The sequence below is a fragment of the Aristolochia californica genome, unplaced genomic scaffold, assembly GCF_029961685.1.
Source record: "Aristolochia californica isolate CCGP_79_NKW_82.1479 unplaced genomic scaffold, dmAriCali1.0.hap1 SCAF_10, whole genome shotgun sequence".
In the NCBI taxonomy this organism is placed as follows: Eukaryota; Viridiplantae; Streptophyta; class Magnoliopsida; order Piperales; family Aristolochiaceae; genus Aristolochia; species Aristolochia californica.
The window spans coordinates 7736006-7751220 of NW_027181771.1; the positions used below are offsets into that span (position 1 = coordinate 7736006).

The 15215-nt window shown below is 37.9% G+C and overlaps 1 protein-coding gene and 1 pseudogene across 1 annotated transcript; one reads left to right on the forward strand and one right to left on the reverse strand.

Annotated features, from left to right (window-relative positions):
- Positions 1–3445: 3445 nt before the first annotated feature.
- Positions 3446–5000, forward strand: LOC137942854 (uncharacterized). The gene is made up of 2 exons (XM_068788585.1): positions 3446–3580; positions 4581–5000. The coding sequence occupies exons 1-2, from the start codon at positions 3446–3448 to the stop codon at positions 4998–5000; spliced, it is 555 nt and encodes a 184-aa protein (XP_068644686.1).
- A 1575-nt stretch (positions 5001–6575) lies between these two features.
- On the reverse strand, positions 6576–9362 carry LOC137942856 (beta-galactosidase 15-like; annotated as a pseudogene).
- Positions 9363–15215: the final 5853 nt, after the last annotated feature.

A 15215-nucleotide genomic window follows, 5' to 3' on the forward strand; every position in this document is an offset into this window, starting at 1 on the left:
CACACCTTATTCCTCTTCTCTTCTTCTCTCTACCTGAGAGTCTTCTTCCCCTTTTCTCCTTTTTTTTCTTTCTCGCTTCCCTTGCTTGGAATATTGGAAAAGAAATTCAACAGCAGTGAAAAAGGATCATCATCAGGTAATAATAGAGAGTAGGGAGATTTTTTTCCAAGAATGGAAGAGGGAAGCGGTTTATAAGAAAATATGCGGTAAGGATTGCATGCGGCCAATAAAAGTATGGAACTTTCATGGCAATTGTAATCCGTGAGATACCTCAAAAATATGACAGTTCTTCCGTTCCGCTACACCATTTTTTTGAGGGGTATAGGCACATGATGTCTGATGAATAATGTCATTTTTTTTAGGGGTATAGGCACATGATGTCTGATGAATAATGTCATTTTCTTGACAAAATAAGTCAAGATCTTTGGATGTGTATTCTTTGGCATTATCCGGCCAAAGGACTTTAATTTTCTGTCCAAACTGAGTGAAAACCATTGCATGAAAAAATTTAAATATCAATGGTATTTCATAACGCTCGTTAAACAAAAATAACCAAGTGGTATGAGTGAAGTCATCAATAAATATAATAAAATATTTCACTTGGGAAATGTTGGAGACACACAAGGGTCCCCATACATCAGTATGAATTAATGAAAAATGAGAGACTCTTTTAATTTCCGGACGAGGTGAGTATGTAGACCTTTGATGTTTACTCATTTGACATGCTTCACCATGAAGGTCCGACCTCGTTTTAGGAAAAATATAATGTAGAGATTGGGAGGACGGATATCCCAACCAGTTGTGCCATAACCTGGCTCTGATACCATGTTGAATTTAAGACCCCATGAATATACCTCGAGCAAGGGGAGAGAGAAAGAAAGAAAAATGAAAGAGGTTTGGAGAGAGAGAGCTTCACACGAGAGAAGTGAAACTAAGAGGCTTGCTTAATTAATTTTTGAGTTACAATCACCTTTATTTATAGTTGAGAAGATGATAGAGTCCATGTATATATAATCTTAGGACTCCTAATTACATTCCAACTAGAACTCTCTAAGATAAGCCTATCATGATAAGATTACATTATCCATTTAAGAGACAAATTTAACTCAACTTCTAACTCTTCTTTAAGCTCGTGAACCAAGATAGAAAACCAGCTCGTGGTCTTATCTTTGTGGATCCCAAATATTTTCTAGCTCATGTTGATAGAGATACCAATTCGTGGTATCTTTGTTGGTCCCTGATGAGAATGCAAAATGTCATATTTTTCTCCCTTAATTTTTAGGTTTTTATAATTAGTTAGTGCCTAAATATACTCATTATTCTTATATTTTGATTTAGGATGCAAATAGAGGCGTTAATTGCAAAATGAAGTTAATTTGGAGATTCTGGATAGTTTCGGCATTGCTTCATAATCGGAGTATAAATCTCTCATCCCAGATCTGATGGAGATGATTCAAGATGCTATGGAACTCCAATAAAACTTTCTACAACTTTTCATTTTTTACTTTTGAGAGATACTAGCTGCATCTAGGTCGAAACCGAGCTTGAAGTCGCGGCATTTGCATTGTGATCCAAACCGGATGCACAAAAAGAAAAACCCTAAACCGGGAGAAAGAAGGGGAATAAAAAGGAGGCACAAGGAGAGTTCAGGAGGACGCCCCTCTTGGTCTCTTCTCCAGCTTTTCATCCACTTTTCTCTAGTTTAATCCCTCAAGTTTCTTCATGGCCTTGCGTGGCTAAACTTTCAGACTTGGTCAAAGGAATTTGAAGCTATCGAAATCAATACAACTGTGAGATCTGATTTGTTTTCATCGTTCAATTTTTGTTTTGAATATCTTATGTTATTTTGTAATCTTCTTTCATGATTGTCTCGTTTAATCACTAGGAGGCCTACTATTTTATTACTCGTTGTAATCTACTACTAGGTTAGATATCAAATCCATATTTGTTTGATCCGTCTAACCTGTGAAGCAATAGAGATTTGATGATTTGCTACATCAGGAATTATTAGATCTTGAGAAGAATGTTGGACTAAATTAAATACAGACACTTGTACTTGTGTTGTTTAGCTTCATCAATCACTCTAATTCTTAAGGTTGTTGCTAGATTAAACCTTTAGCGCTTGTCTTAGGTTGTTTAGTAGTTAGGGTTAATTGGATCACTCGTTTTCTAATTAACTATGAAAGGAGAGATGGGAAGATAGTTCCAACGGTGAATACTCAAGTGCGAATTGATATATGCTTGCATCGATGATCAATTGTGAAATTCTAATGGTGGATGTTGACTTAGACCAAGGTTTGTTCCTTTGATTGAAATCGATTCTTTTTATTTGAATTATTTCTTCGTTATACTCAACACCACCCCCCCCCCCCCCCCCCATCCTTGTTCACCGAGCATAAAAGTAGACTAATCACTTTTCGTGGGATCAATCCTTACTCCAAAATACTACATATATTTTTAGGAGTGTAGGTTTTATTTTGTTTGCCTGGGATAGCACACCAAATTTTGGCGCCATTGCCAGGGAGTGATTCTAGTTGATTTTTTGTTTCTTGTGATCATTATTTCGTTCTTGAACTTTTTTAAAAAATGTCAATTTTTTCTTGTGACGGTTTTGGCAAAATTCTAACTCCGAAGCCAAATTCTATTGTTTTCTAGGGTTTTAAGAATTTTTATTTCTTTTTCGTTATTCTAGATTTTTCATGATTTGTTTTTCATGTTTTATTAGAGTTCCTTTGATTGTTTATGACTGTAAATCGATCTTCTAATCAAGGTGGTTTGCAGTGCGATCCAGAAATAGAGAGAGAACTTTGTGCATGTTAAGGAGAGAAGCTCGGAGGAATTCTGAAGAGAACGATCTAGCTCTTGATTCCCCATTTGATAGCGAATCTGATTGAGAGGAGGAAGTCATGGCTGGAAATCGAACTTTGAAAGAGCTTGCAGCCCCCGATTTGAATCAACAACACTTATGCATAACATTCCCTACTTTAGATGCTACTACTACATTTGAATTAAAATCTGGACTAATACATCTCTTGCCCACTTTTCATGGTCTTGTTGGTGAAGATCCTCACAAGCATCTAAAGGAGTTTTATGTGGTATGCATGAGTATGAAACCCACAGGGGGTGACTAACGAGTAAATTAAATTACGAGCCTTTCAGTTTTTTTTTTAAGGATTCGGCTAAGGATTGGCTCTATTATCTACCTTCTAGGAGTATTACCACATGGGATGAGATGAAGAGATTGTTTATGGATAAATATTTCCCATCTTCAAGGGCAGCCAACATTCAAAAAGAAATTTGTGGTGTAAGGTGGCATAATTGAGAGTCCCTACACGAATACTGGGAACGTTTCAAGAAATTATGTGCAAGTTGCCCCCATAATCAGATTAGCGAGCATCTTCTTATCCATTATTTCTATGAGGTCCTTCTACCCACTGATAGGAGCATGATTGATGTTGCCAGTGGAGGAGCTTTGGTGGATAAAACTCTCAAGGCCGCGAGAAACTTGATTGCAAATATGGCGGCCAATTCTCAACAATTTGGCACCAGGCTTGGCCTTCCATCTAAGAATGTTAATGAGGTAAATATTTTCTCCCTTAAACAACAAATTGCAAGCCTAACTTCTCTTGTTCGTCAAATGGTTGTAGGTAATATGCAAACAAAGAAGGCTTGTGGTATTTATTCAATAGTAGGGATCCAACTGATATGTGCCCAACTCTTCAAGGCCCACTGAGCAAGTGAATGTGGCGGATGGTTTTCCTGGATAACTGCTAAGGAAGTATGATCTCTATTTGAACACGTATAACATGGGATGGAGGGATCATCCCAACCTTAGCTATTGGAATCCACAAGTTAATCAGCCCACAACTCAAAATCACCCAAGTTACCAGCAATATAAGCAGCCCTATCCCCCTAGACAACAATTGGGCCAAACTTCCAATTCTGGTATGTCTTTAGAAGATATTGTTAAGTCTCTTGACACTAATACTTTTCAATTTCAACGGGAGACGAAACAATTTCAACAAGAGGCAAGGGCCAGTATTCAAAGTTTGGACAATCAGATGGGACAAATGGCAATCTCAATTAGTCAACTAAAGGCACAAAGTTCGAGAAAATTACCCTCTTAAACGTTAGTAAATCCAAGAGAAAATGCAAGCGCAATCTTTTTGAGAAGTGGTAAAGAGGTTGAGATTCCTGGAAAGGCAGCCCCTACATCTTCGGAGCAAGAAAAAGAGAAAAAACGTCATTGCAGACAGGAACGTTCCCAATGATAATGACGTACCTAAGCATAAGTTTCCACCTCTTTCGGATTATAAACCAGTTCCCCCTCTTTTCTCAGGCTTTGGCAGATTCTAGAAAAGATGAACAAATTAAAGATTTATATGAGACTTTCCGTAGATGTGAGGTAAATATTCCACTTTTAGATACTATTAAACAAGTGCCTCGTTATGCTAAATTTCTGAAAGAAGTGTGCACAATTTAGAGGAAACAAAAAATTAAAGGATGTGAGAAGGTGAGAGTAGGGGAGAATGTTTTTGCAATTATTCAATGAAAACTTAGGTAACATCATATTTGAGAAGGCCATGATAGATTTAGGAGTTTCGATTAATGTCATGCCATATTCTATATATGCTTCTTTGAAACTTGGACCTTTGAATAAAATTGGTGTTGTGAGTCAATTGGCTAATAGATATAATGCCTATCCTAAGGGTATAGTAAAGGATGTTCTTGTGCAAGTTAATGATTTGATTTTCCTTACTGATTTCTATGTGCTTGATATGGAAAATAGTGATCAAACTGCTCCTATTTTGTTGGGAAGACCATGCTTAAAGGCATCCAAGACTAAGATAGATGTTCATAGTGGCACACTTACCAAGGAATTTGATGGTAAAATTGTTAAGTTTAACATTTATGATGCCATGAAATATCCTGGTGATGATAATCATGTTTATTCTATTGATGTGATTAATCCTTTCGCACAGGAAATTTTTTTAACTTGATAGAAAAGATGAATTGGAAGTTGCCATTAGTAAGCATCTTGAGAAAGAGAATGAGGAGTTAGACTTGAGTTCTAATTTGTAGGAAACTGTTGCAGCGTTCAATGATATTCCACAGTTACAAAAGTGGGATAATGTTTTTTATATTGGATTATTAGTTTTTAACGAGAGTCCCTTACCCTCTGTTTTGCAGGCTCCCACTTCAGATTTGAAGCCTCTCCACAATCACCTCAAGTACTTGTTTCTTGGAGATGGAGGAACGTTCCCAATGATCATCTTCAGTAAACTTAGTGCACCGCAAGAAGAAAACCATGTGCAGGATGAATTTCATTTGCAGGAAACATTCCCTGATGAACAATTGCTCGCCGCGAGTGTGACATTACCTTGCTATGCGAATATTGTAAATTATTTGGTTACTAATATGTTACCTCCTGGTTTGTCTAGGGCTCAAAGAGATAAGGTCAAGAGTGATGCCAAATACTATGTGTAGGATGACCCATAATTATGTAAGCATTGAGTCGAGCCAATGACAATAAACAAAGGCGTTGCTTGGGAGGCAACCCAAGGGGAATTCATTCCTTTTCTTTTTATTTTTGCATTTATATTTTGGCTATTTATGCCTTCTCTTTACATTTCACCTTACATTGGGGACAATGTAATTTCTAAGTGTGGGGGAGGGGATTTAGGTTGTGTTTCAATTCTGTTTCAAAAAAAAGTGGTATTTAATCATTTTTGGTTGTGTATGTCATGAGCAAGATTAAATTAAGCTCTTGAAAGATTTATAACATGATTGAATAAGCAATCTTCCAATTGAGAATGAATTAGTCTAGTTATTTTCTTTGAGGATGGTAGTGACTAAATTCGGTAGACGAAACAGGTGAGATTTTGAGCCTTTAGACTGACACATCCATATAAGTCTCACTATTTTCTTTCATGAGAGATATTCTTCCATGGATTTGTTTCTCTAGATCTTGCCTTGATTCTCTTTGAGGTCACATTGACACATGCATGCATGAACATGATTAAGGCCCTCTTTGTTATAAGCTATATAAGACAAATAGCCTACCTTGTAATTAATTTTTTTTCCTTTTGTTGAACTTGTCCGTGCGGCCGTCTCCATCCATGCACAAGTGTCAACCATAGTATTAGCATCAGCCCACTGGACTACAAAAGTAGAGCAACCAAGCAGAGGAGCAAAATATTTTTTTAACTATAGGAAAGCGTGCCGAATGTCGCTACATCTTGTCCAACAGCAACGCTGCCCTCCCTCAGTCCTAGACTGGTGTGAAAGAGCCCCTCACGCGCACGCTCCCCCCCCCCCCCCCCCCCCCCAATTGGAAAAGTTGCACTGCCTACCCATTGCCAGCGTGGCAACAAGAACATCATGACCAGCCCCCTGGGAAGGAGAAGACTCAGCAGCACTGAAACCCTCCAGTTGCTGCACTAGGAAACAGTAACAGACCCATTAGCCTTAGCTGCTGTCTTACTAACCTTAGTTGTAGGAACTTTATCATCATCAGAATCAATCTCAGATTCTGAGCTGCTAGCTGGTTTTTCTTTCTTCAAGTTTCCAGCATATCAATTTTTGGAGACAACAGAGGATGGTTTCTTTGAAAGAAGAGCAGCTTGACCAACAACCTCCTCTTCTTCGGATTCAGACGAACTATCCTCTAAGCTGCTTGTCTCTTGCTTCTTTTTAGGCACAACTTCAAAAACAAGTTTGCTTTTCTTGCTACCCTTCTGCACCTGAATTGCAACCTCTACTTCTCGTTTTTTCTTTTTGGCAGTAACTTGTTTCTCAAGTGCGGCCTCTACTTCCCTCTTACTCTTCTTGGCAGATATTGCTGGAGAAACTTCCATGGCAGTTGCAGAAACATTTACAAAAGAACCCTTCAAACTCTTCTCCTTACTTGCCCGTGCAAGAATTCTTCCAAGCTCACCCCCCGACATGCCATTTGCAGCAATAACATTTGGGGCCTCGAAAACAAAATCATATTTTCCATACACGGGTCCATATTGGGAGCCAACAAATTTTCCATTGAAGAATGTATGCAATACATGTCCACTGGAGGTCACCCTCAGTGTCACATCGTTGTTGAAGATTGGATTGCTCTTTTCAATCTGCATAGGAGTCATGTACCACGAGATGCGGTGAAAGAATCACGGCCAGCCCAGCCTTTAAGAACCTCAGCTAGACGTTCTAGTCTCCACAACCACCTCAATTGCTTAGGCTGATCCACGGCCTTGTTAGGCTGCTTGACCTTCACTGAAATCGGAGTGCTTACCTTTGCTGTGTTGTATACTTCTGCGGAGCAATCGGGCAAAATGCAAACAGACCATGTAGGTACCAAGTATAGGTTTCTATGGAAAGTGATGGTGGCATCAGTTGCACTGTTCACATTGCACAAGAAAGCCGCACAAGAACCTTCTTCAGTGGTCACAGTGGCAGCAACTCCATTGCCCCTGTCAGTGGTTACATTATCACCATGAGTGAGAACTGTCTCCCTGGACGTGAGAACTGCATGAAGTTCCTTCAAGTGACCATATCCATCAATGGGTGCATCATAGTCATAGGATGTGGAGATATATGGACCTACTGTTGTTCGCCAAAAGTTTGTGCCACCATGGTACATGTAATAGTTTTGGAAGACTCCACCAGTCTGGAAGAACCTTGCCTCAACGAAGGCTACATCTGTCGCCCTCCTGTGTGGGTCATTCTCTCCCCAAGCCTTGAACCCGCCAGTCCAGTTCTCAGTCCACATCTTCGGAGTGTTGGGATTGGTCGGAGTGAAGTTGTCACAATACCATCCATTGCAAGTGTTGATCATTGGAATAGGAGCATCTTCTTGCTGGTACATAATCCATGGGATGCCTATATCGAATGAATCAGCCATGGATGCACACCACTGAAGATACGTCGTCATAGCTTCTCTGTAGTATTTTTGAACGTTTCCGTAGTTGTTCTCAATCTGAGCGAGAATGATGGGACCTCCTTGTGAAGCGAACAACTGTTCTTGCTTCGTCATGTCCACTATCAAAGTGGTGAAGTTTTGCATTTCGTTCTTGAACATCTCATTGTATGTTCTAAGTACCATAGCAGGCATTTGATGCAGCCAAGAATTAAGCCCAACATTGTCAAGGAGATCCAGAAAAAACTCACTACTGCTGCTCCATCAATAGAAAAATAATTCATCCACAGAATTATCTCAACCCTGCTCTGGGTACCCAACAAAAGTTTATCACCAACAGGCACTGGTTGAATAATTTTGACTAACAGTGGATGACCATCATACAATTCATCCAAAAAAATGAACAACTATTTTAAAGGGACTATTACTGCTGGAACATTGATCAGAAACAGCCACACTGATGCAGTGTTCATCCACATTGAAATAATTCGTCCTAGAAAAATGGATATAATTCCTCCACAAAGAAAATGTCAGGACCCCGTTGTCAAATTGACTACCCAAAAGAATTCTATCTCCCTTCAGCAAAGAATATGAAACAGGTCTTGCATCCCTGCATGCAGCAGAAATTGAAAGAGGTGCAAGGCTATTGGTCTCAACCGTATAGAAAGAAAACAACCTTCAAAAAAAATTTAGTGGCTGAACAGCATACACGGGATCCAGAAAATTAAACCCCATAATGTCAATTGGACAACTCACATTCGTACAAATACGATGCTCCTCCACAGAAAAACAAAGCCGCTCAAAAAAAAATTTGAGACGATTTATCAAATAACTTCATGAAATTTCCTAACTTTCCAAAATTTTCAACGCAAAATTGAGGTTGCCAATACATAAACCCACCCCCCCCACCCCCACCCCCCCAATTGGGAACTTGGGTTCTCTCTGGTCTGTCGAGAAGTGGATTGCGAATGGGAGATGGTGGTCGGGAGTCACATCCCACCAGACTTGGTTCCGACGGCGCCAACGGAACCTCCTTCGTGTCCAGTGGTGAAGGGCAACCCTTTGGGGCTTCACCGCTTGGGGATTTTCCAAGACAGAGGGCTCAGAATAGCCTTCCGATGTCCCGAATTCGGCGTTCCCGCCCTCTTATTTCGGAAGAGTGGAGTCAATTTTTGAATTGTAGGCTCCCTCTCATCTGATTTCCCTGATTTGGAAAATCAATTGGGTCTGGCCCTTCGCTAGAGTTCCCTGCTCTGACCGATTGAAATTTCCTGGTCGTTGGCCTTTCTGCCCATCCAAGACAGCTTCTCGATCGACTGCCTCTCGTTGCTTCGTTGCAAAAAAAATACGTCACGTAGGTTGCACACCATTTCTGTATTCTTTTATCTTCAATGCCTGTTGCAGCCATTTCTCTAATTTGTCTGTGCATCACCATCCATTCGTCTTCTTGGCTCATCGTGTTCCTGCTCTGATACCAAATGTTATGCTCAGGATCTAACACAGGGAGGAAGAAGATGAAGGAGAAGAATCATTGGGAGGTTTTGAGCCTTCAAAGGGAGCTCAACCCTGGACCTCAGAGAGGGAGAATCCGACCTTGGACCTCGAAAGGGAGAGTCCGACCTTGCTAACAACTAATTGGATTAATGCTTGCTCTCTTACTCAACCCAACCTCCCTATAAAAGGATTAGGGAATGCATACACATAGAGGCCTAAACCGAAAGCCACAAGTCTTAAGGAAATTACATAAAAACCCTTCTAATACATAAATTGGAAAATGCATTAATTAAACCCTGCTATGAGTCCATAACAAAATAACTGGTGATGAAGGACTTACCTCTGTCGGATATGTTAACTCAGTAGGTGTGGTGTCGGTCACTTGCTCTAGGGGTTGAATAATCTCTGTATCACGAGGCACAACCGGTCGAGGGGAACCTGGTACTAAGGATAGACTAGGAGGAGTACTATCAGAATCAAATGAGGAGTCTTCAAAAAATGTTACATCCTTGGACACAAATAAATGTTGAAGAGTAGGACTATAACAAACATAACCCTTTGGTGTGCGAGACTATCCCAAAAAGATACACTTGATAGATTTAGGATCAAGTTTGTTGTGTCTAGGAAATAAATTATGAACTAAACATTGACATCCGAAGACTTTCAAAGGTAGTGAAAACGAATCATCATTTGGTAATAATCTAGAGTAAGGAGATTTATTACTAAGAACGGTAGATGGTAGACGATTTATTAGAAAGTAAGCCTTAAAAACTGCATGATGCAAATAAAAGTATGGAACTTTCATGGTATATAATAAAACTCGAGCTACCTCAAGAATATGACGATTCTTCCGTTCGGCTACACCATTTTTTTGAGGAGTGTAGGCGCATGATGTTTGATGGATAATGTCATTTTCTTGACAAAAAGAGTCAAGGTATTTGGAAACATATTCTTTGGCATTATCAAACCGGAGAATTTTTATTTTCTAACCAAATTGTGTGAGTACCATAGCATGAAATGACTTAAAAATAAATGGTATCTCAGAACGCTCCTTAAATATAAACAAGCAAGTTGTGCGAGTGAAACCATCAATAAATGTAAAAAAGTATTTTGCTTGAGAAATGTTGGAGACACTCAAGGGCCCCCAAACATCAGTATGAATTAAAGAAAATGGAGTAACACTTTTGACTTCTAGACAAGGAGAGTATGTACTCCTTTCATGTTTACTCAATTGACAAACCTCACAATGAATTCTGACCTTACTTTAAGAGAAGGAAACATATAATGAAGAGAATTTGCAGATGATTTTCCCAACCAATTGTGCCATAACCGTGCCTCATTTTTAGTAGTGGAAACCATATTCACTTTTGGCACGTCCAAGTAGTAAAAGCCCCCCTTGTTCATGGCCTCCACCAATCACCTGCTTCTTTATAAGATCCTGAAAGACACATGAAGTGGGTGAGAAGGTAACAGAGCAATTAAAATATTTTGTTAGCTGACTAACAGATAATAGATTCAATGGGAAAGTAGGAACGAAAAGAATATCAGTGAGCGGAAGTGATGGTGTGACAGCAGTGGAACCTTTCCCTTGGACTTTGGTTTGAGAACCGTCAGCTATGGTAACAAACTTGTGTGAAAGACTGGGAGATAGAGAATGTAATAAATTTTTGTGACCTGTAAGATGTTCGGAGGCTCATGAGTCAATTATCCAGGATGAATATGAGACAAATAGCATACCTGAAGCGGTACTGGCAGAAGTAGTTGCGGAGGAACTAGTAGAAGAACCTAGCATTGTCTTCATTTTCTAAAGTAGGTCATACTCGTCATCAGTAAAAAAAAATTGTGCTGCTGATTTTGTGCGTTGTTCTTCTTTTGTATCACTTATAAGCCCTTATCAATTCTAACTGTCCATTGGCTTTATAGCATATTTCTTTATAATGACCATATTGTCCATAGTAAGTGCATGCCTCTGAATCCTTATAATAGCATTGATCAATAGTGTGACCAATTTTTTTACAATGAGTACATTCTTTCCCATTTGCTCTGCCAGCACCAGTCCTTCCACCTCTACCTCATCTATAACCTCTGCCTTGACCTCGACCGTGGTTAGATGATGATCCTCTATGATCGGAATACATAGCAGATGATACTTCAATAGTGGAGGAAGAAGTTTCTGGAATACGAAGTAGTGTTGTGAATACATCATCAAACTTGGTGACAGCAGAAGCACTCAGAAGTTGACTCTTGGCAATCTCAAGATGGGGTTTAACATTTGTAAGACAAATAGAAGTAATTAAGGCTTCCTTCTGTTTGTCTTGGATAGAAATATATGTGGTTGAAGGCTGAGCTAATTTCCACTCTTGAAGTAAGCCTCTAAAGCGGGCCAAGTACTCATGGATATTTTCTCCTTGTTTAGTATTCAACATTCTTTTGATAATGTCATATGGTCTATGTACAGTATCCGGGGCAAGAGTACAGTTTAGCACATGTCTCCCAAATTTGTTTTGCAGTGTCAAGATGAATGACATTTTTGGAGAAATGTTCTTCAATGCTATTGATTACCCAACTAATCACCAAAGTATCATTTTCAACCATTTGTTATAAAAAAATCATCTTCATCAATAGGTGGTCTTCAGGTAGTGAGGTGACCAAGTAGGTCTTTTGTTATAAGGAACCTTCGAACTGATGTGGACTAACTCATAAAATTTGATACCCCACGCAAGGGTATGGTGGTAATTCTCAATATATCACTTTTGATATTCATATTCTCTTCAGCCATGTAGGCCCTTCTTCAAAAAACTTCTAATAATAACACCAAGTAGTACTCTTCAACCAACTCGATTTATGGGAAATTTTAGCATTGATGCTAAATTATCATTTTGATTTTTTTTCTCTAATATCACTTATAAGAGACTCAATAAAAATCTTATATATCAGTGGACTCTTGTTCCCACGAAAAAAAATTCCAACAATCTGATCTTGGACTGGTCTCGGTTAACAGAATTTCCAAACCGACAAAATTGTTTTGATAGCTTCTTCTAGATAGAGAGGCATGCATATCCATAATATAATAAGATGAAAATATTCACATACTCATCCTTAAATCACCTTCTAAAATTCAAAAACCAGTAACATGAAGAGAAAAAAAATTTGAACACTTATCTCACGGATTGTGTTCTTCCTTCACAAAAGAGCCTTCTTTAAGTGGTGTTGATCATCACTTCTTTAGAGCATTCCTTTGACAAGGGATTCTAAATTTAATGCTATGATACCATGTTAAATTTAGGATCCCTTTTTTATAATTCCGAGCAAGAGAAAGAAGAAAGAAAAAAGAAGAAAAGGGAAGAAGAGCTCTCGGGTAGAGAGAAGAAAAAATAAAAGAGAAAAGAGAGGTGGCACCAAGCAAAGAGAGCATGAGAGATTAAATCAAGAAGGAGATGTGTAACTTGATTAATTCTGAATTACAACACCTTTAGTTATAGTAGAGGAAGAGATAGAGTCCTTATACAATTAACCTTTCAATCCTAATTACATTCCAACTCTAACTCTCTAAGATAAGTCTATTCAAACCAATCTACTAGAAGACTAATATGAGCTGAACTAGAACTCTTTCTTCATTCACATGAATATAAGGGAGGAGGCCAGCTCGTGGCCTTATCCCTGTGGGTCCCTCATGATCTTCCAATTCATCTTTATAGGGTTACCAGCTCATGAGATATTTGTAGGTCCCACTTGATCTTCAAGTCTTCTAACTCTGTTGAATTTATGGAAAAGTGAAATACTTCATTAACATCAATAACTTGTTGTAATCAGAGTAAATGAACTTCTATTTATAATTGAGGGAGGTAGTAGAGTCCAATTACAATAAAACTACCCTTGTCCCAATTACACCCAAACTCTGTCATGGTTTCCCAACCGTGATATTTTTTTACAAGGCCTAGATAGGGTATCCTTCATCATGGTTTCCCAACCGTGATATTTTTTTACAGGTTAAAATAAATGATGATATGAGGGCACCTCTTCTTCAATAATTATATCCCCAAAGAGACATAATAGTAGTGATATTTTTTTACAGGGCCTAGATAGGTATCCTTCGTCATAGTTTCCCAACCGTGATATTTTTTGACGGGGTAAAATAAATGATGATATGAGGGCACCTCTTCTTTAATAATAATGTCCCCAAAGAAACATAATAGCAGCAATTGTATATAACATGACCATCTTCCAACACATATAACACGAACCAAATAATAAACTTTGTAAAAGAACCCATGAAATAATCCGATATAAAAATTTCTTCTTTGATGCACAAGCTTCATCTTTTGTGCACCTCATTTCTTGAATATTTTAGTCACATAAACTTATTCACAACATATGAAATAAAATATCTCTTTCTTTTACTTCTTCTACTTCTCCCCCTCAAGCTGGGAGGTAATGGCAGTGATCCCAACTTGAAACAAATATCATAGATGTATCCATAAGCCCAAATAATAGAGATGTATAAATAAGCCCTCAAACCAGGGAGAAGTGAGATATTTTTTTATATATAAACTCAAAAAGTGACGCAAAACAATGGGTAGAAATTCAGATTTTTCAATACAACGGAATACCAGCATGACCTTTGATTCTTCCGATGCAAATATATATTTAAATATAGATAAAATTGACATAAAATTTTCTCCTTCTGAAAGTAGACTTAAATACATTTCATCCAATTATAACTTAACTTCATAAAATATAATTACCAGAAGATAAATAATCTGATAAGTTCTGTTTCTCCTATTTTTCCAGAACGACCATTGACTCTTCCAAGATCAATATCTCCTTATAAAAAAACCATACCAAGAATTGGTTGAATAGGTAAGAATATAGACTTACGTATCTTTATTTTGATATATAATTCTATATATAAAGTCTCTTTATTGGTAGCATAAAATATCTCGTAAGTTGAGATTTTCTGTTGACACTTGAACCTCTTTTTCAATCTGACCTTTGCTGCTTCAAATATCGATTTCTTTTTGTAGATAACTTAGATAAAAAATTGGTGAATAAGTAAAAGAATAGACTTACAGATATTTCTTTTGATAGATATTTCTTCATATAAATTCTAGTTCTTGAGAGCAAAAAATACCTCAGAATCTGAAGATTTCTGCTGCTGCTCGAACCTTTTTGCAATCTAACCTTCGCTCATTAAAATATTGATATCTCTCTGTTGATAAATTTGATTGGAGCCAATAATTTTTCTTTGGAAATTAGACTCAAATATATTTTCATCAATATATAATTTTAAATATGAAAAACTCCATATAGAGATAAAAAACTCAAAGAAAACAACGGGTATAGGGACTAAAAAAAATAACTATGAACCTAGACTTAGGGTTTAGGGTTTAGAGAAAATGATCACATTACCTCCATGAATTGACCAAGTCAACTCACAGAACCTGCTCTGATACTATGTTGAATTTATGAAAAAGTGAAATACTTCATTTACATCAATAACTTGTTGTAATCAGAGTACATGAACCTCTATTTATAATAGAGGACGGTAGTAGAGTCCAATTACAATAAAACTACCCTTATGCCAATTACACCCAAACTCTAACACTTAAAGATAAGTCCTAGTATAATTAAATAACTCAATATTGATAAAATAAAAACATCACTCAAACTAAAACTCTTTTTGGTCGTGACCTAAGATAAAGATACTTTTGTGAGTCCTTCTTGATCTTCCAACTGATGTGATAAGGATGTCAGCTCATGGTAATCATTGTGGGTCCTACTTCTATGGGCTTGGGCCCATCCTCTAGGCCTTCCT

Coding starts and splice junctions, on each gene's coding strand:
- LOC137942854 (XM_068788585.1), top strand. CDS start 3,446: ATGATTGATGTTGCCAGTGGAGGAGCTTTGGTGGATAAAACTCTCAAG. Junction 3,581..4,580: donor CATCTAAGAATGTTAATGAG/GTAAATATTTTC, acceptor ATATTTGAGAAG/GCCATGATAGATTTAGGAGT.